Source organism: Motacilla alba, chromosome 3, assembly GCF_015832195.1.
Source record: "Motacilla alba alba isolate MOTALB_02 chromosome 3, Motacilla_alba_V1.0_pri, whole genome shotgun sequence".
In the NCBI taxonomy this organism is placed as follows: domain Eukaryota; kingdom Metazoa; phylum Chordata; class Aves; order Passeriformes; family Motacillidae; genus Motacilla; species Motacilla alba.
This window is the reverse complement of record NC_052018.1, coordinates 100,291,715-100,317,675: the sequence shown is the minus strand read 5'-3', so window position 1 is coordinate 100,317,675 and position 25,961 is coordinate 100,291,715. Positions and strand designations below refer to the sequence as shown.

Genomic DNA, 25,961 nt, shown 5'->3' with positions numbered 1-25,961 from the left:
TTGCATAAATTTTGTTTCCTTGTGTAGAATTTGAATGAATTAAATTTGTGAAACAGAAAGAATAGATTTTTTTGGCAATTCTCCAGTAGTTACATACCTGGATTGCACCACCTGCTGTTGAAAGAGGGGTAGGATGGATATGTGCACAGATGAAAGGTAGCAGCAGAAGAGGAGCAACAGTGGGTTCTAAAATCATCAGAAGTTGCAGGAAGTTTATTTCTGAGGAGAAGCTTTAAAGTTTCAGGCCATCCAAACATAACCTCCCACAGAGAAGAAGACAAGAAAACATTGCCACTGAAAACATTACTTTTATGGCTCTTGATGATTGGGAATGGGGAGAAGGAAGGATTCAATGTGCTTGAAGCTTCTCGCTCTGGGACCTCTGCATGTACTGTAGTCCTCACTGTGCTTGTTACAAAATGAGCTTCCAGTGGCCTTTACTGTCCTGGCAGTGTCTCCAAAGACACTCCTGGAACTTTTCTGATAAAATTCCATCTATATTGTCTGCAAGTATTAAAGGGATTTCCTGTTCTAAGAAAATGACACATTTAGGACTAGACATCTAGAATATTTTCTGATTAGGTTGAAATGTTTTTAAACTCTGCTCATGAAACAAATAAATGTATAAATGCAGCTACTTTTGAGGCAGGTTCAGTGATTTCTGGGAGACATTCTGCAATCTGAGTGGGTGGATGTCATACAATGGAACATACATGTACAGATTTCAAAACTATAGTCTTGTGCTTTTGGCCTTAGAAGCAAGGGTTGAGTTTATGCCTCAAAACTGATTCCAGTGTTCTTTTCTTACCAGTCTGTCTACAAGACAGTGTGTTAGCATTCTGGAAGCACGGCATGCAAGGAAGAAGTTTTAGATCAAATGAGGTGAGTACTACATTTTGATTCAAATTCTGGCTTCTAATGTAAGCCACATGGAGGAGAAATGCACAATGCTGTTTTCTGAAAAAGAGTGAAACATTTCAGTAACTTCCTAGGTTAGCCCTAGGAGCTGGATTCTCATTCTAAGCTTGTTTCTTAAGCTATAAAGCATTGGTGGAGCTGTACAAGAACCCCCTCACATCTGACAAGCAAAGCAGAAACAAAAGACCAGGCCAGGATGCCATAGAAAATATCCAAGTCTAATTCTTGGTGATATTAATCTCCACCTTAAATTGCTTTGAAGACCACTGTCAGTTCCTTAGCCTCTCACATATGGATGCAAAAATCTGGGTTTTGTCAGTGGTTCCACCACTAAACTTCAGCTTTTTGTCACAGTGTCAAATGAGTTGCCTGATGTTTTTTAGTCTCTTCCATGTTCTCTTGGCTTAATATTACTTTGAAGAACTGCCCAGCTTTCACAAGAAACATTTTTCCATCTTCAGTAGAATAATACCAGGTTGACCTAAACATGGTTTGTTTGGTTTTTTTCCTAAAATCTCCTTGTAGTCACTTTTTTAGCCCATTTGATGTGATTTTTAGACAGAGTTAAACCATTATAACTACCTTCCCAAATAGTTTTTATTTTTCCTTGCTGCAAACTTTGTGTACCTGTTAGTGAAAATGCTGTACTTTGTAGGAATTTAATTAATTTGGTTATTAATGAATATTTACAAATATTACCAGTTGTTTCATTGGCTGAGAAATTGAGATCATTATGACTAATTGTATTTTAAGGTACACATACAGTCACACCACACCAAGCTTAGATATCTCACATTGTTCCAGCACTACTTTGACTTGCACAAAGCCTCAGTTCACCCAGTCTGTGCTAACAGTGAGTCTGCAATGTGTGAACCAAAGGCTGGAGTCAGACTGCTTCTTATTTCCAAGGTGCAAATGTTTATTGTGGCATTTGTGCATTGCTCTACCCATTGGTAGAGCACTCAGTGGCTCTGCTCCAGCTGGGAGAGGCCATGTCCCAGTGTGCTGCAGCCCAAATGGTGGATGCATTTTGTTGTTTATGTAAAGCATCAGAGACACTGGCTTGCGTTGTTGCTGTCAAGCCAAAGCCAGAACCTAAATGAAGAACTGAAAGCAGAACTGGGCTGTTGACAGAAAAGTAAGCCACTAAAACTTTTTCTTGATAGAACACGTCTAGGGTAAGCTTTTGGGCCTTTTTAAATTCCTTATCTGTACTAGCTGTCCCACTAGCTGCAGCTGTTAAAAGAAATAAACGTATTTTCTACTGTAATATGAAAAGCCTTCAGTGCCAGGCTCAGGTCTTGACCGTATTTGCTACTTTGGGGGAATCTTGTACTACGTAGTAGGTAGGAAGTTGTTGCATGGGACTAAAAGCTGACTGACATAACTTGCAGCATTTCTTTCTTTGAAGACATCATTAGTTCAGACTCCCTGTTCAAATACAGTTGGCCTTATTGGGGATGACTTGATCTGCTTGCAAAGTTATTTCCTTCCACAACTGTGACCTTCCGCCGTGGTTTGATCGAGTGTGAAAAATGAAAGAGGGAACTGTGAATTCTGACACAAGAAGTTCAAAATTTGGGCTAAGATTGTACAGCCTTAGCCTCACAGAAAGTAGAAATTAATTTTCTTAGAAAAGTGAAGGATTTCATTGCTGTGAATTAAAATTCTCTTGCAAGTTCTCTGCACCAGAAGTGAGCTCACTAAATCAGCTAACATTACTAGGGTCTGGGAAGGAGATAAAAATGTCTGCTTTCCCCAAGAGCGTGAAATTCAGCTGTGTAGAAGAGGAGCTTTGTAAACAGTGCTGCCTGATCACAAAGTGACTAAATACCCTTTGGAGCATGCACCAGGCTTTGGTTGACTTTATTAACGAACATGGTGATTTTCTGGGTGCTTTGATATTCATATGACCATAAAGATGTATCACACAAGTATAATTCACCAACAGAGCACATGGGTCTGTTGCACTCGTCTGAATTGTGAAAAGATGAAGTTTTCTTTTTGCAGTGGGCCTAAGTACCACAGATTAGATTGTTTCTCTTCTAAGGTTTTCAGAATATGAACTTAATGCATTCTTAATAGAATTCAGCATTTCAACAAAATGTGGTTTATGTGTGATTTGCCTGCCCCATTTTTGGATGTACACTCTAGAGTGACACTAATTGCACCCTACCTCTTTCAGCCACGGCTGTAAAGAGAATTTCACTGGTAACTCAAGTACCAAGCTGAGCCCTGCTGTTGTGCTTGCAGTGGCTACCAGAGGAATTCATGTAATGTAGGAGGAATTCCAGAAAACTTCTATATTTTAGTTAAAAGTGACAGTTACATTATAATCTCTATTGGATTTTAATTGGCAGTCAGTTGGTAACATCAGTCACAGTCAATTCTTTTCTCTTGACTAATGTTAAAAACAAAATTAAAACACGTGTGCTCGTAACATGTAAATATTTCTTTTTATTGTCTAGATCACACAAGAAATTTCTGATAATACAAGGATATTCAGGCTTCTGGGATCTGACAGGTAAGATGAGAAGTAAACAGGACATACTAAAATAAAGGAATAATGTGTGTTCTCCTACCTTGTAAAAGTTCTTTTTGCATGTTTCTTGCAAATTCTTTTTAGGCATCTTAGACATTGCTTTGTGTACATGTCTGCCTTCCAGTTCTTCACTTTTCTCTTTCTTAAATTTAAAAAATAAAAACCTTAAAAGTGTTTGTGAGCTTCCAGAAGTACTCAGCCTTGCAAGAAGCTCTTACTTGGCTGTAGTCACAATCTCCAGGAGTATTTTCCTTTTTGTATTGTAATTCTTTTGTTTAACTTGGTGAAATCTTTACTTTCAGATGTTCTGCAGCAGTAGCTCATCAAAATCTGCTTCTGGAGATAAGTGCAAAAAAATACTTAAAAATTTAAATATCTCACTTTCATCCCAGAAAGGAAATCCACCAGTCTTGTCCCAGCATGACAGTTCAGGTCCTGTAGGAGCTCTTGATAGCTCCTGGTGTAGCTGTTTTTGGCAACTGCTTTTGGGACCTGTCTGTGTGACCCAAGTGCTGTTTTAGGAGTGTCACTGACTTCCTCAACTTTCTCTGCCCTGGTGTTGAACTTTGCACTTTGGTAAGAGCCACAGAAGCAATAGCTGTTTTGTCTTCAGGGGAGTGCATGCTGATATGACAGTTTCACCAGCAATGAATTCCCAAGAACTCAGGCGTTAACTTTTCTTTTGAGAATTGCCTCTGTCTTACGCTGCTTGCAATAAACCCATGTCGCATCTTAGAATGACGTTGCAAAAAACTGCCTTGTAAGAAAGTCCTCTTGCCCAAATACGGTCCCATCTATTTCTGTCTTGCTCTGATAGTTTTCAAGTCTAAGACAATGTTTAAAGAGTTTGCTCTGCAACAAACATTAATTCCAGTTTCTTCATATACCCTTTTCCTTGCAGCTCTGTCCTGTTTTGTGCTTGAGTGTGAAGCCTTTTTCCAGTGACAGGAGTCCTTTCCTAGGCAATTCATAGGAGCTGGTGTACTGAGAAGCAAAAACCTTGATGTCAGTCTAATAAAAGCTTGTGTGTTGCTTTCTCATCATGGGCAGGGAATTGCCTCATTGCATGAGATGTCATTCCCTTTGTGGAGCACATTGAGTAGAGGTCAGGCTTTTTTTCAGGTTTTTTAGTTTTGCAGCAGGCAAACTTTCCTGTCTGAATCCACGAGAGGGATTTGAGTTTCCCACAATCTGCCTTCACTTCAGGATGTTTGTGGAGGAGAGGTCAATCATGAACGTCCTGATCTGTTTAGCAGTTCTTGCCTGATGAAAAAATTTTAAATAGTTTGAGAAACAAAATTGTGATGGCTTATTTCTCTTCTTTGAAGAGAAAGGTCTGGACTAGACATCCCTTATGATCTTTGCAGTTACAGGCCCATGTAACCCAGTCTCTTATCTCCAATGATGGCCAAAAGTGGTGGCAAGAAAAAGTAAGAGAAAAGACTCTTCACATAGTAGTCCTTTCCTTGAGGATTCTCTTTGCCTGCAGATTTTTATCTCTGCAACATTCAGAGCTCTGGAGGAAGTTTCTGTGGATTAGGTTACACAGGCTCAGAGATTAAGTAGAGTTGCTCACTGAAGAATCAGCTTTGTTCATCTGTGATTCCTGTGGCAAGAGGCAGAAAAACAGCTCTCAGAACTGGAGCCTGATGAATAGGTTCGCTTTGCAAAGCTCCAGGAAAGCACAAGCCCAGTAGGGGAGTGATGACCCTTTTCAGAAGCCCTCACTAAAGGGATACATGCAGCAAGGAAATTTCCAGCTGCATAAAAGGGATAAACATGATTGGTGAGGATGGTTCAACACTGTAGCAGGAGCCCAGAGAGGCTGTGGGAGATCCTTGGACACCTTGTCTGGGTAAAACTGTGAGCTTGCTTTGAGGTTGGCATTGGTTTGAGGGGCTTTTGGACTAAGGGCATCCAGGGAAAGAGAAGTAACAACCAGTCAGATGGATCCTAGGAAAGAATATTTAATTAAACCCAGGGTTGTTTTTAAATGAAAGATCACTTGACATTGTGGCTTTTTTAATTTCCATTTCAGGGTCGTGGTGCTGGAGAGCAGGCCGACGGACAACCCGACAGCCAACAGCAATTTGTACATCCTGGCAGGGCATGAGAACAGCTACTGAGAGCAGCACGTGGCAGGCAGCTCACTGTGAGGAGAACACTCCTGCTGCAGCAGCACTCGTGACTGGCTGGAATTGCACAAAAGCTGCAGTAACCCCACTTCAGTTACTTTATAATTTATTGTGGCATGAGAGGAAGATGAGAATTGTTTGTGGTATGGACACAGAAGCATTATGATACCACAGAAGTGCTTAATTTACTGTTATGTAATCTTTGTACATATGCAGTATTTTTCAGTGAAACTTCTTGCTGAAGCCCTACACTGACTTTCTGTAGATAGAGGTCCTCCTGTTAAGTACAAGTGTCTTACCTGTACAGATGTAAAAGTCACTGAGGATGCAGAAATTAAATCGGGGTACTATTATAAGGATGTCTCATGTGTTTATTATAAAGTGGGATTCTAGCAACAAATATAGTACATTTAGCAACACTATTGTATTTTATTATATGTAATTTACTAATACAAATAAATATTAACTTTTAGAAATTGTAACCAAGGCTGTAATCAGATTACAATCTTGTTTTAATTTCAATACAACACACTGGTGTTCATGTTTGCACAATGTATTGAGATGTGATGTATTTAGTCACAAAGGTAAGCTGTGACTTTGTGGATATGACTTGGGCTTCAGAGTTCCTTTTTTTTTTTTGTTTATTTGGGTAGATTCCTTTGTGAAACAAACCAGTTAAACACCTGTATTTTTATATTTAATTAAAACTTTCCTTATGATTACTTCTCTATGCTTGAAAACAATACCTTATGGATGGGTGTCAGTCCCAGACTAGTGGTACCTGGCTATAATTCTGCAATAGGTGTTTGAATTATTAGTGTATACAATGATAAAAAGTAGTTATTACTGTTTGTCTTACTAAATAGTTTCATATCACGATGAAAAGGAGCAACATTCCACATTGTGGAAATGGCTCAGAGATGTTGCCATTTTGACTTTTTTTTTTTTGGCCTTATAACCATTTTCACACTTTTCTTGATTTTAGGATGTTAACACATGGCCAAAATTTAGTTACTACCTCATTGAAACAATACAATGGTTACTACGCATCACGGGAACTTAGTTTTGATCAGAAGTATTTTTGATTGCTATTTTCCAATGGAGTGTGTAAATGCCAAGTTTTAAGCAAAATGCACACATTTGACTCCTTTTTTGTATATGTTCTTTATATTTTATTGTGATAATATACACTAAAACCAAACTAAATTAAAAGTGATTTATGGCCTGCGTTATTGTTGTGATGGGTAATGCTTTGAAATATGTTCCCTAATGTATATAATGTAAAATAAATTTTTTTAACATGTTGTTGTACAATTAGATTATCACCTGCACTGATTTTCCACATAAGACTAAAATGGAACATACTGAGTTTTCAATTCTGCTATTAAATGGTTGTGCCAAACACAGAAGCTGGGCGTCTCTGAATGTATGAGCAGAGGTTGCTGGAGCTCCACTCAGTTTGGGTTGGCATCAATACCCTTTTGGCCTTTGGGCAGTGGACACGTAGATTTCAGCCAAGTCTTTCCGAATTCCACCTTGTGTGGTTTCTTCCCTCCATTTCCTGCTGTTCCGCCTCTGTTGATTGCAAAACTGATTTATTCTTTTTTTTTCCAGCAGGTTTATTTTTCTGCCTGTGGGCCTCAAGCTCACTGCTTCTGCCAGCCCCATCATGGCTGTTCCTTGTCCTGAGTGTCACCTCACCCTGTGGGGGAAGAGGTGGTGGCACAAGCCTCACTGCTGAGCAGCTGAATTTTCAGAAAAGCTGAGAAGTTGTGTGTGTTTCACAGCACCCTTGTGAAATCCCCAGGGGCGATTTCCATCCTGCCTCCTGTGGACTGTTCCTCACTTGGACATGCAGAAAATCGCTCAGACATGGCAAGGTGCACTACAGCTGCTGTACTATGAACATGCTTCCTCCTGGCTGGGTCCTGCAGTAGCTGGGGCCAGGCTCCTCAGGCCATTGCTGAATTATAGGCACCAGAGGCTAAGGGCTACTGGTTTTTACTCTGCTTGGGCATTTTTGGTACAAGCATGCATGCAGGGATGCAGCCGGAAGGGCTAAAGAGGACAGAGCAGCAGCACGTGGGAAGAAGGAGGCATTGTGCTAGGGCATGTTTCCAGTCTATTGGTATAATCAGAACAGCTTTGCTTTTCTCATGCAGCTCTCTAGCCTCAAAGATAAGAAGTGAAGAATTCCTGCTTTTTTGAGGAATTATCCTGTTGCAGGATTTGGGGTTTGTGCCACAAAACTGCCTTTCCCACATCTCAAGCTGCTTGCCTACTCTGCTGACAGCTGAGCCCAGGAGCCTGGGTGTCTGGTAAATCAAAAGGTCTCCTTTGCTAGACCTGAAGTTGCCTTGAACTAAAGTTCTCCTGAGCCATGCCTGGTAGGAGCTTATGACTGGAATCGTGGTGTAGGATTGGGATCAGTGTGTGGCTGACTGATGGGAGCCCAGTCAGAGCCAGGAAACCCCATCACAGGCACCATGAGGTTACAGTGAGGCCTCTGCCATGGATGGTGGACACAGCTCCTCCAAACACCTCTGTGCTTCCCTTTTCCTCCTCCTGGTCCCTTCCACACTGCCTCCTAGCACTTGGAAGGAGCTGCTGGCAGGCAGGAGAGTTGATGTGACCACAGGATCAGGCACTCACCATCCTGGCAGTCAAATCTGATCAGTGCAGGGGCTGAGTTTGAGCCTTGGCCCAAACTGAGCCTTCTTATAGGGAACAAAGAAAGCAGTGGCATTGTGTGTGTTACAGAAGTGCTCCTGGAAGCTGGGATCACAGGGCAATGAACACCTTTTTCTTGCCTATCCTTCCATGGAGTGCTGCCTGCCTGTGTCAGAACTGGATCTGGTGGCATAAAAAAGAGGGGGTTCAGATTGAAATTCTGCATTCCCACAGCCCTTAACGGAAAGCAGTGGTGCTAGCTGCCTGCAGCTTTGCCATGGGGAGCTTGCAGTGGGGCTGGGGGAGCCCAGAAATGCTTCGAGCTCTGGTGGGGGTGGATGTATCCCCCAGGCAGGGGACATTTCTTACATCCCACAGGGTTCAGCTTTAGCTATAGCCTTGCTGGGTTTTGAAGGATTGCATGGGAAAATAGCTGGTGAAAATAGGGAGTGTGCCCAAAAGTCTTGCTTCCCTCCAAGGAAACACACCTAAAATATAGGAAGGCCTGCGTCATCTATGAGTGGTGTAGAAGAAGCTGTAGGGATTTGTCCGGGGAGGGAGACACCAGTTTGTTTAGGACGTGTGGATACATCTCATCAGGTTCCATAGACTTGAGCACCTTCAGGTGCTTTAGATAGCCTTGCATCCGATCTTCTCCAGCAGGTGATTCTTCAGTCCCCCAGTCCCTGCCTTTCCCTTCTACAGCTCGGGCACTGTGGCTGGAGCACATCCTGGTGAAGACAGAGGCAAAAAATTGAGCACCTCAGCCTTTGCCACGTCTCAGGTAGTCTCATCTCCTCTTTCCTTCCAGAGAGGGTCCTCATTTTTCCTAGTGTTCCTTTTATCACCCACATATCTGCAGAAGCTTTTCTTCTTGTCCTTGATGTCCCTAGCCACGTTTAATTGTCTCACAGCTTTATCTCCTCTAACCTGATCCCTGGCTGCTCGGACAACCTCTCTGTACGAATCCTCTCTGTATGACAACCTCTCTGAAGCCAGGCTTCAGCTCCTGCTTCCACCCTCCCTTCCACCCTTTTAGTGTCTGAGCTTGTCCAAGAGGTCCTTGTCTATCCACACAAGGCCTCCTGGAATGTTTGTCCAATTTCTTGTCTCAGCCGAATCCATCCCAGCGTGTCCCTCACTGATTCACTCCCGTGTGTCCCACACTGTGAGATACAAAGCTGTGTTTCGTGTCAGGCACATACAGGCAACATACGTACTTGTGATTGTGATATGTGTGGAAACTGATCATGGGACAATTAAAGGATGAATTCTAAAAAATAACCGAGGCAGTAAAGCATGGAAGAAGGCCTTTGAACTTATCCTTTGTTTGCAGTTAACCTTTATAGCATCTGAATTAAAGCTTTAAGGATGTTGCTGCTGGACAGGAACTTTCTGCACGTAGCTAAGCATTGAACAGCTTTGCAATAATAACCTTTTGAAGTATAATTTTAGAATATTGCTTGTAGTAAGGAGCTTTGAAAATATAAGTTTAGAATATATGTAAAGGAAACATGCTTATCTCGACACCTTAGCAAAACAGTAAAAAGCAGCTTGAGAAAGGAAGATGAACATCAACCCAAGGATTGATAGCTTCGACCAAGGGAAGCTGGACATCACTGTTATGAGATTTATAGTCTGTGCAATTAAAAGGTGGACACACATCTGGAGTCCGGACCACACCAGCTGGGAGGCCTCTTTCTTCTTTCGGAAGTCGGACCCCACCATCTGGGGATGCTCCTTTCTGGGGTACATCCTGAGAAAAACAAACTCACAATAGTGTACAGAATTGTGACGTAAAAATTTGGAATAGAAACTGCTGAAAAAAGCTTATGTACACCCCTATAAATACTTGTAAGCCTCAACCATCGGTGTGCAGCTGGAGGGAAAACTTCCCCCACTGCACCCAGCGCTGTTTTGCTCATACTTTACCACATTAATTAATAAATTGATTGCTGCTTGAATATTGGCCTAGTCAAGCTTCTTATTTATAACAACACCGATCCACCCCCGCGTGTCCCAGACTGATTCATCCCCGTGTGTCCCACACCGATCCACTCCCGTGTGTCCTACACCGATCCATCCCCGCCTGTCCCGGGCCCCGGGCCGCGAGCGGTTCCAGGGAGCGGCCATTCGCCCTCCCGCCGGCAGGGGGCGCGCGGCCGGCCCGCCCCCCTGCGTCACTTCCGCCAGGAAGGCCGCGGCCGCGCGTGGCGGGGCGCAGGCGCGGGGGCCGCGGGGCGCCGCCGCTCCGCGCATGCGCCGCGGCCGCCGACGGAGCGGGCGAGGACGGGACCGGGGAGGCGGCGGCGCTCGCGCTCCGACCCCGCCCCTCGCGGCCCGCGCGCGACCCCCGTCCCGCCGCGCGCCCCCCCCGCCGCCCCCGCGGCCACCCCCGCGAGCCGGGGCGGGGAATGCGGCAGCCGCCGCCCCCCCCCCGCCGCTGCGGGCCTGCCGCCCCCGCCGGCGGCGGGGGAGCGCCGGGGCTCCCGCTGAGCGCCGCCGGCCCTCCCGCGCGGCTCCCGGCCCGCCCGGCCCGCCCCGGCGGCACCATGCAGGCGCAGCCGCTGCTCTACGAGTTCTTCAGCGAGGAGAACGCGCCCAAGTGGCGGGGGCTGCTGGTGCCCGCCCTCAAGAAGGTGAGGGGCGGCCGGGTACCCGCGCCCCGAGGGCCCGGCCGCGGGATCGGGCTGGGCGCCGGGCGGGCCGCGGGGCCGCCCGGGGCTCCCCGCGCTCCGGAAGCGGCTCCGGGGCTGCCGGGGGTCGGTCGGCGCCGTCCCGCAGCGCTGGCGGCCGCCTCGGTGGGTGCCCCTGCGAGCAGGGGCTCGGCAGCCGCGCTGGGGCGATGCTCTGACAGACGGAGCCGTGTAGATAAAAAGCCGTGTGATGGACACGCGAGTCCTGTCCCCCCTCGGGCCGGAGGGACGCAAGTGGTGCTGCTGCGGGTTTCTGCCGATCTTCCTTATTGACACGACTGGGAATAGGGGGGGATTGTTACGAGCAGCTCCTGAGAGAATTTTTGTTAATTAGTGTTCGTGTCTAATGGCTTTTAGTTAACCTTCTCGTAGTTTAAATACCTTTTTGCTGAGAAGGCTTAATCAGGACAAACTAGCAAGTCTTGCTCCCTCAGGACGGTGAGGCTTGTGCCTGTGGCGTGGAAAGAATTTATTCGGAAGAGAGGAAAAAATTGTGGGGGCTCCTCTTCCATCCTGAACCCAGAAAGTGGAAGGCTTAAGAACAAGTTTTCTGACACTGTTACCTGAACCGGCTTCAGATTGCAGAACTTCACATGGTTTAGTCCTGCACGGCAACACTTTCTGAGTTACTGTCTAGTTACAGCGATTCACTGCAACTTTGCCTGAAAAGCTCCTTCCTTGGGCTGGTTGAGAGGTCTCAGGCACTGCAGTTGTACCCATGCAGTATTTTTTCCTAATTTCCCCTTGCAGTGTACTGCCTCTCTTCTCTGGGCATGCTCTTTGAGGTCTCCAGCATTGTGTGGCTTTGTCCAGTTCTTGGAAGTCTTTTTGCTTGTCTCATCTGTAGCACGTGCTGTTAATGTCTTATCCCTGGATAGTTGCTTCCTTGAAACTTCAGCCCTAACCACACGGCTCACTTGTGGTGCTTGTGAGCACATGGATACCGATCCAACTGAAGCCTGCTTGGAAACTGGAGCTACCCAAGGTCCCAACCACAGAGAGCTTGTTCCTTTGGAGGATGGTTTATTCCATGGTGCAGCAAATGTTTATCAGATTTGGAAGGAGTGTCAGTGCTGACAACTGGAGTACACAGAGTGAGGATTCAAAGCAAGCAAGCATTAAAACTTTGGGATAACTTCTGGCATCTGAAGTGCAAGATTTCTTCCTAGTGGACAAGACATTCGTGAAGTCACCCTGCTTTAAAGATGCTTCCTGAAGGAATTGGATGAATTCTGCAGTGGGAAAAGGAATTCTGGAATCTGAGGAGAAGGCCAACAAGGACAAGCTGTCAAGGATGACGAGCTGGCCCTGCAAGGTACAGTTGTCTTGGTTTTGTCTGCTCTGTTTCTCTTTGTGGGTAGGGGGGGGGGTGACAGGAAGCAGGTGGAGTTAGTTCTGAAGACTTCACAGTGAAACTTTTAACTTCGGCAGGTTACTTTTGGCAGGTGTTGGCTCTTTTGACCTCAGCTTTTCATGAGATCACCATCTGTTTCTTACCTTCTCTCGGGCTGTTGCTGCTTATTACTGCTGTTTTTGTAAAGGTGGAAGTAAATAATCTGTCCAGATTGTCACCAGCTTTACTGCGGAGCCAAAATACTTGAGTTACAGCAAAACTAAATGGCAGACAAAAGTTCTAATTATTTTACTTATTTTTCATTAATGGACAAACCATATTGTGTATTTTCCTAACGTGACAGAGATACAGATAGTTTTGAGTAGGGTGTTTTGCCCTGATAAAGGCCCCTGAAGTAGTGAACCTGTCACAGGTGGCAGGTAAACCCATGAACCTGCCTTGAGGTGTTCAGTCCTCTGTCGTGGTTCACAAGGCAGGTGCAACACTGCAGCATTGCAGTCAGTGACCCCTTGGGTAGCTCGCCAAAGACCTGAGCTGCACCTACAGGGCCAGCACGTGGGACTGGTGAAGTGGAGAGGGTGGCAGCATTTCCCGGTGGGGCCAAAGGGCAGGACTGTCCTGGAGGGAAACTAGTGCCTTGTGACTTTGCTGAATTGCCAGAGCATTGCTGTCTCAGTAGGAGTCAGACTTTTGGAAGCTCACGTATGTCCCATTGTTGCTAGAGGAGAACCTTTCCTTCACTTCTCCCTTAGCTGACCAGATGCTGACACTGTCTCAGGTAGTGACAGCAGCTGAACTACACCTGAAACCAGGTGGTTGCAGAGGCAGCATTGTGAAGATTTCCTGCAGAGCTGGAAATTAGACTTAACAGTTTGTGGAGACCTGTGTTGAATTAATAGGTCCATTGAGGAGAGTGGCATTTAAGTTAACGTTGTAAGAGCACATATACCAGGATGGAGTGTTTGCAGCTCTCAGGGAAAGCTGCCACACGTGGACTGAATCATTAAAATGCCATTGCCCTTTTGTAACTGTGAGTTGGCTTCTAATGCAGTGCTCAAACTACAGCCTCGGGATTGCTTTCTTAAAAAATGGGTGTTGTTGAATCATTGCAAATAGCTTTCTTTTTCCCAGTGGATTATTCTGATTCTATTTTTTTATCAAGCAGCAAACCCAAGAATATAGAGTAAGAATAAATCTCTTCCTACATCAGGCAATTCTTAGAGGAGACCATGCCTTGTGTTTCATTAGACATGAACCTTAGCAGTAGAGCTGCACTTGCAAAGAGCAGCTCTTGTACCACTGAGATCACAATGTAATCCCTTTTCTTCTGATTCTTCTTCAGATGCTGTCAAGATAGACTCCAGTGCACTCAATTAGGAAGAAAATGATGTCAACTGAGATTCTTCTCTGCCTGGTCACAGTTATTTTGAAGCTGCAAAAGAGGAGTGTTGCAGGGATCTTTGTTCGCTGGTGAAAGGCAGTAATCATGGTGATGAGGTACAAGAAAAGGAGGGAAGAAAGAGTAACAACAGGTGTCTGAAATTGTAGTTGCAAGGAAGGACAGAAGGTGAGATGCTGGGAGATGCTGAAGATGAAGGTTTCAAGACATTTGCAACACCAGAGGTCTCAGGTACCTGGAGACAGAGACAAACAGCTTTTAATGCACCTTGGAAAACAGACTCAGGAGTAACACCTGCCATGTGATGCCTCCTCCAGCACTGGTGTTCCTCTGCTAGTGAATTTACACCCTTTATTCCGGTCGTAACCTTTTGGATAGTTTTTTTGAACATCATTCCTTATGACTTCATCTCGTGGGTATAATTTGTTCGTGGAGTCAGAACTTCTCTGCGCATGTATGATGCACTTGTTCCTGATCCATTGGTTTTGCAGTAGGAAGCATGTCATCCTTACTGATGGATACCTTAAGCCATTTGATGATGGAGAAAAACAAAAGAGTGTTCTGCTCTTTGCATACCTCAAGTTGTTTTGAATCAGTTGAGCAATTAACCAGGGGTACTGCTGGAATTTGTTGTGGTCAGAATGATGGGACTGGTGTGGCTTGGCAGCTGAAGGGATTTGCTTCCTCAGTTAAGGAAACAGTTCCTGCCAGCGTGCTTCCAGGGACTCCATGTGTCATCTGGACCTTTCGTGGAGCAAAAGACATGGGAAAAGCTGCTTCAGTCACTACAGAGTTCTCAGGAAGCTGCTGTTGACAAAGATATTTCTACCTGATTTTTAATTACCTGCCTCTTGAAATTGGTGACAAACCAGTTGCCACTTGCTACTCAGAATGGCACTTCTTACTCTTAGCATTGCTTCACACAAGATGTTGAGCTTTCTTAATTTCTGGTCACTCTGGGTCATCTGTTCTTCTGATGGCTGTGGAGGGTAAAACTAAGAACCTCCTGCAGCTGAAGTCTTCATTGCATGACTTTTTTCACCTGCTCAGTCGAGCAGTGTAATACTGCTGCCTTTTTGAGACATCAGCAGAAATGTTACCAAAAATCCACATTCTGCATCCTTGATGAATTGTTGTTGAAGAGTGCATCCAAGACACTTGTATTTGATTTTATTTCCTGTATTTTTAATTGATCAAGGTACCAGAACATGGTCAGGGTTACCAAATATCAGCAGAGATGTACAAGAATAGAAGAAAAAGCTTTTTAAGGAGTGCTGACTCTATAAGAACACTCATCCATGCAAGGTGTACATAAAGTACTTTGTTCTGGAGTGTTTAGTGGTAAGCTTGTCAGTGGTTTTTTAGTCACTGAGGGAAAATAAAGAAAGGATGTGTTGAGTGAAAATGAGAGTTACAGCATTAGTGAAGACTTTGGAAGGTGCTGAATTGAAGAAAATTCTTGCCAGAATAATCTCCTCTGTTGCCAAATTTGCTTCTATGATGGATTATTTCTACTAATAATCCATTTCCAAAGGTTTAGAAAATTTTCAGTGTAGAAAAATGCTTACAGTCAGTAAAGTGTTATCTCCTCTGATAATGCTTTGGAGAGTGGTTTGGCATGTTGTCTCATTACAGAACCCCTTCCATGATCAATATGATGTGGTAAATACGATACTTTTTTCCCTTTAGACCCTTCTTTACAAGCCCTTCAGCTGCCACCAGGGCAGACTGGCAGCACAGCCCATGCTCAGCAGTGAGGTACAGTTGTCCTTTAGCAGGAGTTGTTTTTGGTCCATAATGTGACTTTTTGCAGGGGTAGTCTTGCCCAGTTTTGAGAAAATTATCTGTAACCCGCAGTTGATGCTTCATTTTTATTTCACTTTGTTACGTAGCTTTAGAATTATATCCTTTAGAATTCCTTTTGAGTGGTTTCCTTTTGTTATGCTGTTTTCTGAAGCTGGAGCTTCTGCTGCTGTCCTGATGGGCTCAGGTCTGATATTGTTTTCTGAAGCTGCAGGATTTGCCTGGTGTGTTCTGTACTTAACAGAACACCCGTGAACCTGATTGTGTTGATTGTTAATGACGACTTGGAGCATAAAGCTGGTGTTTATGTAACGTGAAGTTGCTTTAAGAAGTCTCTGGAGCCAGGGTTTTTCATCCTTAATTGAAATTTTTCAGCTTACCAGCAACCTGTTAGGCTTTTTCGCATGGCCACTGAGGAAGAGGTAACTGAAAACTGTTCCTGAGGATGTATCACTCAGATTGTTAAATTCACTGTGTCTTCCTTCTTTATCTATTATCAAACACATCTTCCTAGTGCAGAACAAGCTGTTGAGTGTCACTCTAGGCTGGGGTTTGGGTCATCTTGTGACCAGCCTAGGAGTTGTTGTGTTGGACCTGTTGGGAGACCAAGCCTCTGTGTAACCCAAAGCCGTTAGATCTGCAGACCTTTAACTGAAATGTTTCTCAGGGTTTGGTTTAAAGTTCCTACTGCTCCCTGTGAGGCTTGTGGGAATGTTTATATTCTAATTTATTATGGAGAATTTGAGAAAAAAACCTGGTTGAGTTGGAGAAGACTTTATGTAAAATAAGCTGCTATAGGTTGTTAAGTAAAGGTCAGCTATATTTGTACTATACATTAATTACTTCCTTCTTTGTTGTTGATTTCATTGACTTTTTCTGCCAGTTTAGATTAATGGCTGCGTAACTTTTAAGGTCTTGCTGTTCCTGATAGAAAATGCTTTGCTTTTGTGGATATTAAGGGAAGAGGACAAAAAAGGCAGGGGAAGAAAAAGCCAAGTGTTCGTATTGTAGAATTTTCTTTAAGTGTTATAATGTGGTTGTTTTTTTTTAAGCAGGCACTCTTTGTCTCTGCTGATGTTCTTAAGCAGATCCTGAAAAGCTGTTCAAGAAATGCTGGCTCTGCTTATCTTTAAATAAAGAAAACTCAACCATTTCTCTTTGGAGAATTAGGAAAGATTGAGAAGATTGGATATTCAAAAAAGTGAATACATGAGTTGAGTGAAAACAGCCATGGTGGCAGGGATTTGTAGCTGATGTAGGTTGTATTTGTCCTTTGGAATTTATGGAGTATTTTGAAGATTTGAAGCTTCTTTTAAAAGTTTTTACACTGTTTTTTTTAGTAATTTCCCTTATCATAAGTGTGTAGGAGGGAAGGGAATGGTTCTGTCATTATTTAAAGGGAGAGGTTAAATGTTTAGATAAGAATCTGATCTAAACATCACAACACTTCAGAAGTTGTTAGTCTGTTTTTATCATGTGTTTTCCTAAGTGGGATTGAAGGATCTGGTGGGATTCAAGCCATACTCCCTCTTTTCAAGGGTGATAAGGCAGGGTGGCCTAGGTTTTCTAAATTAAAATATAAGATCGCTTTATGAGAAAGATGGAAAGCCCCTGGTAATTCAATCTTCTCTTTTTTTTTTGAAACTAATCATGTGATGGTTTTTGCTAACAGATGTTCCCATTTCTTGTCTTCTTTTGCTAAATCTTGCATCTTACCCAGTCTTGCATCATGTCTTGATAATGGACTTGGGACTTGCACCGAGTACCCTCAAATAACACTCTGTCATTCTCAGTCTGAGCCTTTGGTACTACAGTAGTGCAGATACTGAAATTACACATTTCTGTGATAATTGTGCGCGGAACCATGCTGTACTTTTCCTTGTTAGTCTGGTTGTTTTCTTTTGTTCACTTGTATGACTTTGAACCCTAACTGATACTAAGTGTCACGTAGCAATGAAGGTTATTTACCCTCTACTTAATATAGATAAGCTGTGCTGGCAAGCCAGTGGCAACTCATGATGTTTTCTTCTGCCAAGGTGCATGTTCTGTTAAAGTGGATCTGGGCAGTGGCCTTTGAGAAGGATGTTGTCACTGTCCCCAGACAGAAATGCTTAGGGAAAATGAAACTTTTATCTCCTGAACTCGAGTAGGTTATCACTGTTGACTCTGTTTTGGCTAACTGTGGATAATGTTTCAGGTTATGGCCTGATGTGGTATTTTTGTTTGTTTGTTCTTATTCTTACAGGCTGTGTGTTACAGACCAAAGGAGTTGTAATGAGGTGATTAAAATCTGGTCTGTTTTCTAAGTAAAGGAGAAAAAAGAGCTGCTCTTCATCACTCCAGTTCATCATGCTCCGTATTTTTAGAGTATTTTTGTTGAATTGACTTGGTAATTTAACACTTCTTGAAATACAGAGTACTGGAGCATAATATAGGGACACTGTAATACAAATCTCTTCAGTTCTGCCTTAAAAAAAGTACACATTAAAGGCAGCATCTTCCAGACAGCTCTGCTCTTTAAGAGAACAGCAGCTCTGCTCTTTAAGAGAACACTTTGGCAAGTCTGTAATTTCTGGTGTTAAGGTGTTCCAAGCTGGTACAGTATTTCAGATGTCAGTGTTTGAATTGTAAATAATGTTTGGGACTGCCTGGCATGCTGTTATTCGTGTCGCTCCACAAACACACTCTAGCTATGCATAGTAAAGTTCTTAGGAAAAGTGAAACTGTGGGCATAATCAAAATAGTTGTGTTAGGTAGTCAAATGGAGAGAAGTTCTTCTGTTCTATTTTTGCCAGACTGCTTTTAAGTTTAAAAAGCAGTGACTTCTGGAGGTGTTTTTTAAGACCTGCTGAATAAGGGTGTGCAGTCTGCAAGAAGCCAAACGCGTGATCCTGCGTATTTGAATCCCAACAGCAGTTAAGTGAGCACCAGGACTATGCCCAGACATGAAGCTTTCAGACTAATGAGTGCCTTAGCAGGCAGGTGGATTTCTGTTTGAGGCTGTTGTGTGTTTGAACTTCATAACATTTAGTTCTTGCTATAACTGCAAACAGGAATTAAGACTCAGGTGTGAAATTAAATAATCATGGCAGCATTATTTGAATATAGACATGGGTTTAACATTGGGATGAGGCAGATTGTTGGGTTTTGCTTCAGAGTTGTTAGGCTCTCATGTTAGTGATTGAGAGAACTGAAGGCATTTTGAGTTGTGTGCAGGGTAACAGTAAAATGATGAAATTGGGGCTTGACAGATGCATTGCGAAAGTCTGCTTGCTCTGGCATAATATTTGCTATCGGTGTAGAACTGAGATTAAACTGTCTGTTTAAGCTCTGAAGCACTGAGCTTTGTGTACCTGAAATTTTGGGTGGCTGAAACTGTGCTAATTTGTGAACTACAGAAGTGCAAAGGAAAAATATACCTCAGGTTTCAGAAGTTACATGACTGTCTGGGAAAAAAATAGAATGAGCAAAGGGGATTGTTCCTTGTTGAATTTGCACCAGTAAGAAATTAGACACACAGGTAAACATATTGGGACCAAATTTTCAAAATCTTTTCAGTTGCCACTTAATGCCAGAACAGTACTGTGGCCTTTTTTGAAGGTTTTTTTTTTACTGTAGAGGCTAACATTAAAAAAAAACAAACACTATAGAAAGAAACTTCTAAGCACATCTTATGAGTGCTTACTGAGAATGGATTCAATAATTTGAAATAATAAATGCTACTGAAATCATTGTTTCTGTAGTGTTCTCTGTGAAAAATGTCCTGTATTTCGTTGTTATGGATCGTGTCAAAGGGGGAGAACCCCAACTGCTGAAAGCTCTTGCAAAAACAGTGGTTAAAGAGCTAGTGGAAAGAGATAAGTATATGCAAGGGCTTTAAAAGTTTTTCTAATTGCACTGTTAAGCACAGTTATTAATTAACAATTTTCTTGATATTAAATACAATTCATAGTGATTTGAGTACATAAAGCATTTTAGATTTATATTTCTTTCAGGTGCGAGGGTTTCACTCAGGTTTGTCTGATGGACCTTAACAGAGCTACATTATTGTATTTTTCTGGGCTGTTTGGCTTGGGTTTTGTCATCTTTTTTTTCTGCAAGTAAAGCAGGTGGTTTGGGGAAGAACAAAACTCAAATCTTGAATTCTTCTTTCCTTTAGGTTCAGGTGCAAGTCCATCCTAAGCTTTCCTCTACTGAAGATGCATTGCAGTATGTGGAGGAGTTAATTCTTCAATTGTTAAACATGTTGTGTCAAGCTCAACCAAGAAGTTTTCTGGATGTAGAGGTATAGAGAACACTTACTACAAATGTTATTGCAAATGATTTGAACTATTACATGAAAGCTACTATATTAACCATTTCACAATGCAAAAAGGATACCAGTAATTATGTATCTTTATGAAGCACAGCCTTCTGCATAAAGCCTACTGAGTTCCCTAATACTCATTTTCCTATCAATTGAATTTATTGTTCAGTGCACAGCAGAACTGTCTGTATGCTGTATTACTTTTCAGTGGATGGTGAGTGTAAGTTTTGTGTATAAAGCTGACTGGTTCCTTTCAAAAGACCTTTTTTCCCCCACTGAGATTGTATGCAAACTACAGCTGCTTAGTCTGAAGCTCTGTGCTGCTTTTTCAGCATGGTAATTTAGGCTGATATATCCCCTGCTGTCTCAGAAATTAAAACAAAAACAGTTCAGTCACTTTTTCAGAAGGAGTTAGGAATACTTCTTTTCTCTGTACAGAGACCTCGTCTCTTACCATTGCCTCTTCAAAGATCTCCAACCTCTGCTGCTCAGCAGAGCACCTTGATGTTTAAGAAGAGAGGTTGAGCTGAAGAGTTTTTCCATCTGAGGAACAAATTAGTGAAGCTGTGTCACTTAAATTTGTAGGACTGTGAATACCTTGGGGTAACACTTGGTGCTTAACCATGGTTTAAAGATTTTTGGTGCCAGGCTACAGAGTCGGTGTGCCTGTTGGTTTCCAGTGCTTGGTGCCAGGGCCTGTGCCAAGTGACTTCCTCGCGTTCTGAAGAAAGTGGACTAATGGCAAATAAAATCTCACTGACAAAAAAACCCTCAAAAATGTGGCTGTCTTAGAGATCAAGATTGATGAATTTCATCCTTCTTCTTCCCGTTTGAACACTGACACCTCCAGTGGTGTTCCAGTGTCCTCTTTAATGGCTGACCGGTTTTGCAACATCATTCTGGTTTGGCAGCTCAAGAGACAAGAGCTTTGGGGAAGGTTGTTTAATGCTGTTTCAAACAACACTGACAAAAACCTCGACACAAAGTGTTGTATTATGACTCTTACAGCTGTGAAGGCAGGAGAAATGCTAAAAGTAGAGATGATCAAGCAACCACCATTTAGCCCCTTGGTGTTCATGCACAATTATGCTGTTTTTAATTATATGTTCAAACAAATTCCTTTTTCCCCTGGGACACCATTGTTCAGTCAATAGACTAGGAGTGTGAATTGGGATTAGATAGTGAATCAAACTTTTTTTTTGGTAGGACCTCTGTGTTCCTTTTGCCGAAGTGTTATGAAGGAAAAAAAAGCTTGCACTTTGGGTATTACCTTTAGAGAATAATATTCTTTTTTCTGTTAGACAATTTTTTGTTTGTGTACTTTTTCCTGTGCCAGCTCTCTGTAAGTGGTCATTAATTTCGTCTTCCTCATTTCATGGTTACTCAAACAGGAGCCATATTTACGTAAGTGAGCACTCGCAACTGAAACAGTCAGTGGGAACTGTGGTCTGAAAAAATCAAATGTAAAGTTATGTGAGAAAATAAATTTCTTGCATCTGTGGACACTAGGGCTACAAAAAGGAATGGTTTAATGCTTTCTCCAGAGTCCTGTGTGTGAGTTCCAGCAGGAGAGTTCTTCAATGCATGGGAGTGTGCAGGGGTCCCCAGGTACTGCTGGAAGGAGTAAATAAACTGGGCCATGTCTGGCCCACCTGCAGCCTGAAACTGGTTTACAATATGTGGGTGCTGTTGGACATTTTCTTCTCCTGTTATGTTCATTGTCATCATCAGGGCAGTGTGCATGTGTTTAGACTGGACCATGTGCTGATCAGTAAAGGCAAAACAAAAAGCCTGTTATCATTTCATTCAGTGACCATCCTGTGCAGGGAATAAAGTGTCAGGTATGTAGTCATGTATTGAAATACTGAGTTACCAGGCATGGACACAAGGGGAGCAAACTGTGCCTTCAGTTGCAGCTTCATTCTTAAATTTTGAGCAGTAGATAATTCTCTGATGATGATACCCTAAAACAGCCTTACGCACGTGAGCAGCATGTTCCAAAATGATAACATTTACACATGTTGTATAAGCTTTTATTGTTGAAATACAAATATTAACAACCATTTCTTTGTTAAGTAATAGAAAGCAGTTTGATAACACAGTTACATTGCTGAGATCATTCAGATGGTGCATTTACTCCTTGGTCATGTTTTCTTGTCTTAAGGATCGTGTTCAAAAAAGTTTCCCCCATCCTATTGATAAGTGGGCAATAGCTGATGCCCAGTCTGCTATTGAGAAGAGGAAACGAAGGAATCCGTTATCTCTTCCGGTAGAAAAAATCCATCCCTTGTTAAAGGTAAGCAGTGATGGAATCTTGCTTTCAGAATGCAGTTACAGCTCAACCCCTTTGTTTCATGTAATGTCTGTGTGCTGCCTGAGCTGTGAACTAAAAGACTTAAAAATATCTGTGTTTCTTGCATAGTTCTAAGTGTTCCAGTTAATGGAATATACTTATTTCTGAGCTAAAAATCACTCAGTTCTCTCTTGGACAAACAAGGCCAAGAACCCATTGTATAAGTTTGATTGTTTGTGTTTCATTTTCCCTGACTAAGAAAACACTCAAGAAACTCGTGGAAATAGCCATAAATGTTTAAGTGAGGTTTTTAGGACAGTTAGTTGGCTCTTGGCACTTACACATTTAATAGAGCAGCATCTCCAATGACACTGTTTCTTCTCTAGGCCTACAAACTGCTGTGTTTCTATTCCTAAAATAGGCTGTGGGTATGTGGTGAATCTTTATTGAGCAGGTTCTTAAGCTTACTTACTGGTTTGAGTTGTAATCCTCAGTGTCTTTTTCATCAACTGAGTAACAGTGGAATGCTTTTTTGTTTTCTTTTTTGTTTTTTTCGTTTTCAGGAAGTTCTAGGCTACAAAATTGACCACCAAGTGTCTGTTTACATAGTAGCAGTATTAGAATACATTTCTGCAGACATCTTAAAACTGGTTGGGAATTATGTGCGGAATATAAGACATTATGAGATTACAAAACAAGATATTAAAGTAGCAATGTGTGCTGATAAGGTAAGCCCAATTTGGTTTGTCAAGTTAACAAACAACTAAATCTGTAGGTAATTTTGAGGGGACAATGTCTTTTTCTTAGTGAGTACATGGAATATTATATCTTCTAAGAAGAAATTAGTGTCATAAAATATGGTTCCAGTAATGGAACAAAGCTACCAGAAGGTTAATTGAACTTATAAAACTCTTGCTTGTGCTTGTTAAATCTCTTTCTCTTGATTGTACCTGCCTAATGTCAGCAACATGTGAATACTTTAAAAATTACTGTGAAGCAGCACTAACTTAAGACTGTATTGCACGTTAGAAGTAGTTTTTGAGTGAGTCAAACAAAACCCCCATCTCCTTAGCATCTCAGCCCAATTTTCCTTAGTAGTGAGACATGGGCCTGGTGAATACAGCCTGGAATCCCCTAGCAGTGTGCTAGAACTGTATCTGTGAAGGAAAGTTAGAAATGGTGTGGTCTCCTTGAATACTTGGATTATTCCATGTGATTTCCTACACTAGTGATGCTGTAATGTCCCATTCCCCAGAATTAGTTAGGAGTCTCATTTTAACCCAAGTTCTGTGTACAGTCACTGACTCTGAAGCATGAATCACCTTCTGTTCTTAGAGCTTCAGAAGTCAGGCTTCATGCAAAATGTCCTGCATTTTTCTGCTTTTAGAGAGTCACTGTAATGACTCCTGGCTCACACACCACATTTGGAGGAAGTGTTCAGTGATCCACTTTTCTTGAGAACTTTAAGTTACTGATTGCTTGTGTTTGGTAACTCTTGCTTGGGTATGAATTTGGACCTACGGTAGTCAGAGTATTTAGAGTTCCTGTTGTGTGTGCAATTCTGCAACAGAACTGGTTTCTGAAGCTGCTGCCCTTCCTCAAAGGTTCATTTTAACAAGAGAGCTCAGCAGTTAAGGACAGAAACTGGGCCATGTGCAGCCTGTGGACAGTTCATTGCAGATAGATCACAGGGTTCTGAGCATGGTCATGTGTGAGTTCCTGGTAAAGCTAAAGCTGAAAAGCCAGAATACACACAACTTTTACCTTCAGAGAGTATCTTCAGAAACTTAGGTTGTGTACTGCTGATTCAGAGCAATAGAACACAGTTAAATGCTAATTGGTTTTGTGTACTTCACCTTTTAAAATTGTAATTGATTTTAGGACCATGTTCTTGGAGAGATGCCTGGATTGGTCTAAGTGACTGGGAGTCTTCAGAAATTGCCACTGCTAATAATGACTTGCAAATTCATAGCAATGGATGTTGGTTTTGTAATGCTCACCTGATTGCAGAATGATAATACATCAATCTTATTGCTTATCAGTCCGATTTAATGGGAATAATAGGCTGTCTTTATTGGTAACTTACTAGTCAATCTCGAGAAGGTTCTCATTTTGTGGATTTCCCTCTCTTTGCTGCCTAGGTATTAATGGATATGTTCCATCAAGATGTAGAAGATTTAAGTGCACTAACTTTATCTGATGAAGAACCCTCCACCTCAGGGGAGCAAACCTATTATGACCTAGTGAAGTCATTTATGGCAGAAGTTCGACAATATATAAGGGAACTGAATCTCATTATCAGAGTTTTTAGAGAGCCATATGCCTCCAACTCCAAACTGTTTTCATCTCATGTAAGTATTGTACAAACCACAAACACAAAAGGCACCTACTATCATATCTATAAATATATGTGGATACTTCCCAAACTTAACTGTTGTTGAGTTTAATGTATCAGTAGTAGAAAAAGCACTTTTCTTGAGTTCTGGTATGGAAATAGTAAAAGAGCACTTGCAGGTTTTGTAGGACTGTGGAAGAAACCTTCCCATTTACTTATGTTCACTTCAGGCCTGTGATTTTGATATCTGTCACTGGTCTTTGTCATGTTTCAATAATGTACATTTTATATATTTTTATATATTCATTATTTTTAAAATACATTTTATGGTCTAACATAAACCACAGAAAAAGTATGTAATAAAATTACTGTAAAATCTTGTTCTATTTGAGGAAGTTCTTGACTTTCACATCAGAACAGAGTAGCTTTGCATGTTTGACTTTTGTCTTGTTTTGTTGCAGGATGTGGAAAATATATTTAGTCGTATATCAGACATCCATGAACTTAGTGTGAAGTTACTGGGTCATATAGAGGACACTGTTGAAATGACAGATGAAGGTAGTCCTCACCCACTAGTAGGCAGCTGTTTTGAAGATATGGCAGAGGTAAGAGAATTATATTGTGGGTTTTGGTGGGTTTTTTGCTATTTATTTTTTAATACTTGCAATTAGATCTCTGTTCCAGCTGGCTTTCTTCAGTTTCAGATCTCTTCTTCCAACCCCACTGTGATGAAGGGACTGTCCATTTTTTAAAGTACTCTTATCTTTTTAGTCTCTAAATCTCAACTTTTAGAGTGGCTGTTTAAAGTTCAGAGAGTGGAGGTGAAAAAAACTCAACACTGATGAGGAGGTTCCTGTGAAACTAGAAGCTGGTCAGCCTCTCCTCAGTGCCTGAGAAGATCAGCACATCTTCCTAGACTTCACATCCAGCCATGTGAAGGACTAGAAGGTGGTTGGCAAAAGCCAGCACAGATTTCCAAAGGACAAACTGTAGCTGTCCATTTGACTGCTTTCAGAGTGATGGCTGTGTCCGTGGACAAAGGAAAGAGCAGTTATTATCTCTCACCTGAACTAAGCAGGGCCTTCAGCACAGTCTGTCATAGCACGGGTGAGATGCAGCCTAGCTGGTTGAACTATAGAACATGGGCAGTTGGCTGAGCTGTCAGGCTTTTGAAGGATTGTTATCAGCAGCACAAAGGTCACCTGGAGGCCAATGGTTGCCAGCATTCCTCAGCGTTTGATACTGTTTAATGTCTGTATTGGTGTTGCGGAAGGAGGTCTGCCTCATGTAGTTGGTAGGTGCTGCCAAATTGTGGGGGGACACACAGGAGGACAGAGCTGCTGCTTGTGGGACCTAACAGGCTGGAGAAAGGGACCTATGGGAGCCTCCCAGATTTGAGTAAAGGCAAACATGAAATTCTGCACCTGGGGGCAAACAACCCCATGCAGTGTCTCAGCTGAGGAGCAGCACTGCTTGCCAGGGCTGGGAGGTCCTTGGAGATTGGATGTGA

The 25,961-nt window shown here is 42.4% G+C and overlaps 2 protein-coding genes across 10 annotated transcripts in view; both read left to right on the top strand.

The window, feature by feature from the left end:
* MAP4K3 (mitogen-activated protein kinase kinase kinase kinase 3) overlaps window positions 1-6,896 on the top strand; it is a 64,819-nt gene extending 57,923 nt beyond the window's left edge. For all 5 annotated transcript variants that reach the window (XM_038130955.1, XM_038130953.1, XM_038130952.1 and 2 more), the window contains 3 exons: window positions 812-882; window positions 3,387-3,442; window positions 5,499-6,896. In XM_038130955.1, coding sequence (XP_037986883.1) covers window positions 812-882; window positions 3,387-3,442; window positions 5,499-5,586 — 215 coding nt within the window. In that variant the 3' untranslated portion in view covers window positions 5,587-6,896. The remainder of the gene's footprint in view (window positions 1-811; window positions 883-3,386; window positions 3,443-5,498) is intronic.
* Window positions 6,897-10,535: 3,639 nt separating this feature from the next.
* Window positions 10,536-25,961, top strand: part of SOS1 (SOS Ras/Rac guanine nucleotide exchange factor 1) — a 43,844-nt gene continuing 28,418 nt past the window's right edge. The window contains exons 1-7 of one of the 5 annotated variants that reach the window (XM_038130715.1): window positions 10,888-10,904; window positions 11,712-12,276; window positions 19,677-19,802; window positions 21,988-22,119; window positions 22,680-22,844; window positions 24,258-24,467; window positions 24,913-25,056. In XM_038130715.1, coding sequence (XP_037986643.1) covers window positions 12,187-12,276; window positions 19,677-19,802; window positions 21,988-22,119; window positions 22,680-22,844; window positions 24,258-24,467; window positions 24,913-25,056 — 867 coding nt within the window. In that variant the 5' untranslated portion in view covers window positions 10,888-10,904; window positions 11,712-12,186. The other 4 variants (XM_038130716.1, XM_038130713.1, XM_038130714.1 and 1 more) reach the window with 4 other exon arrangements.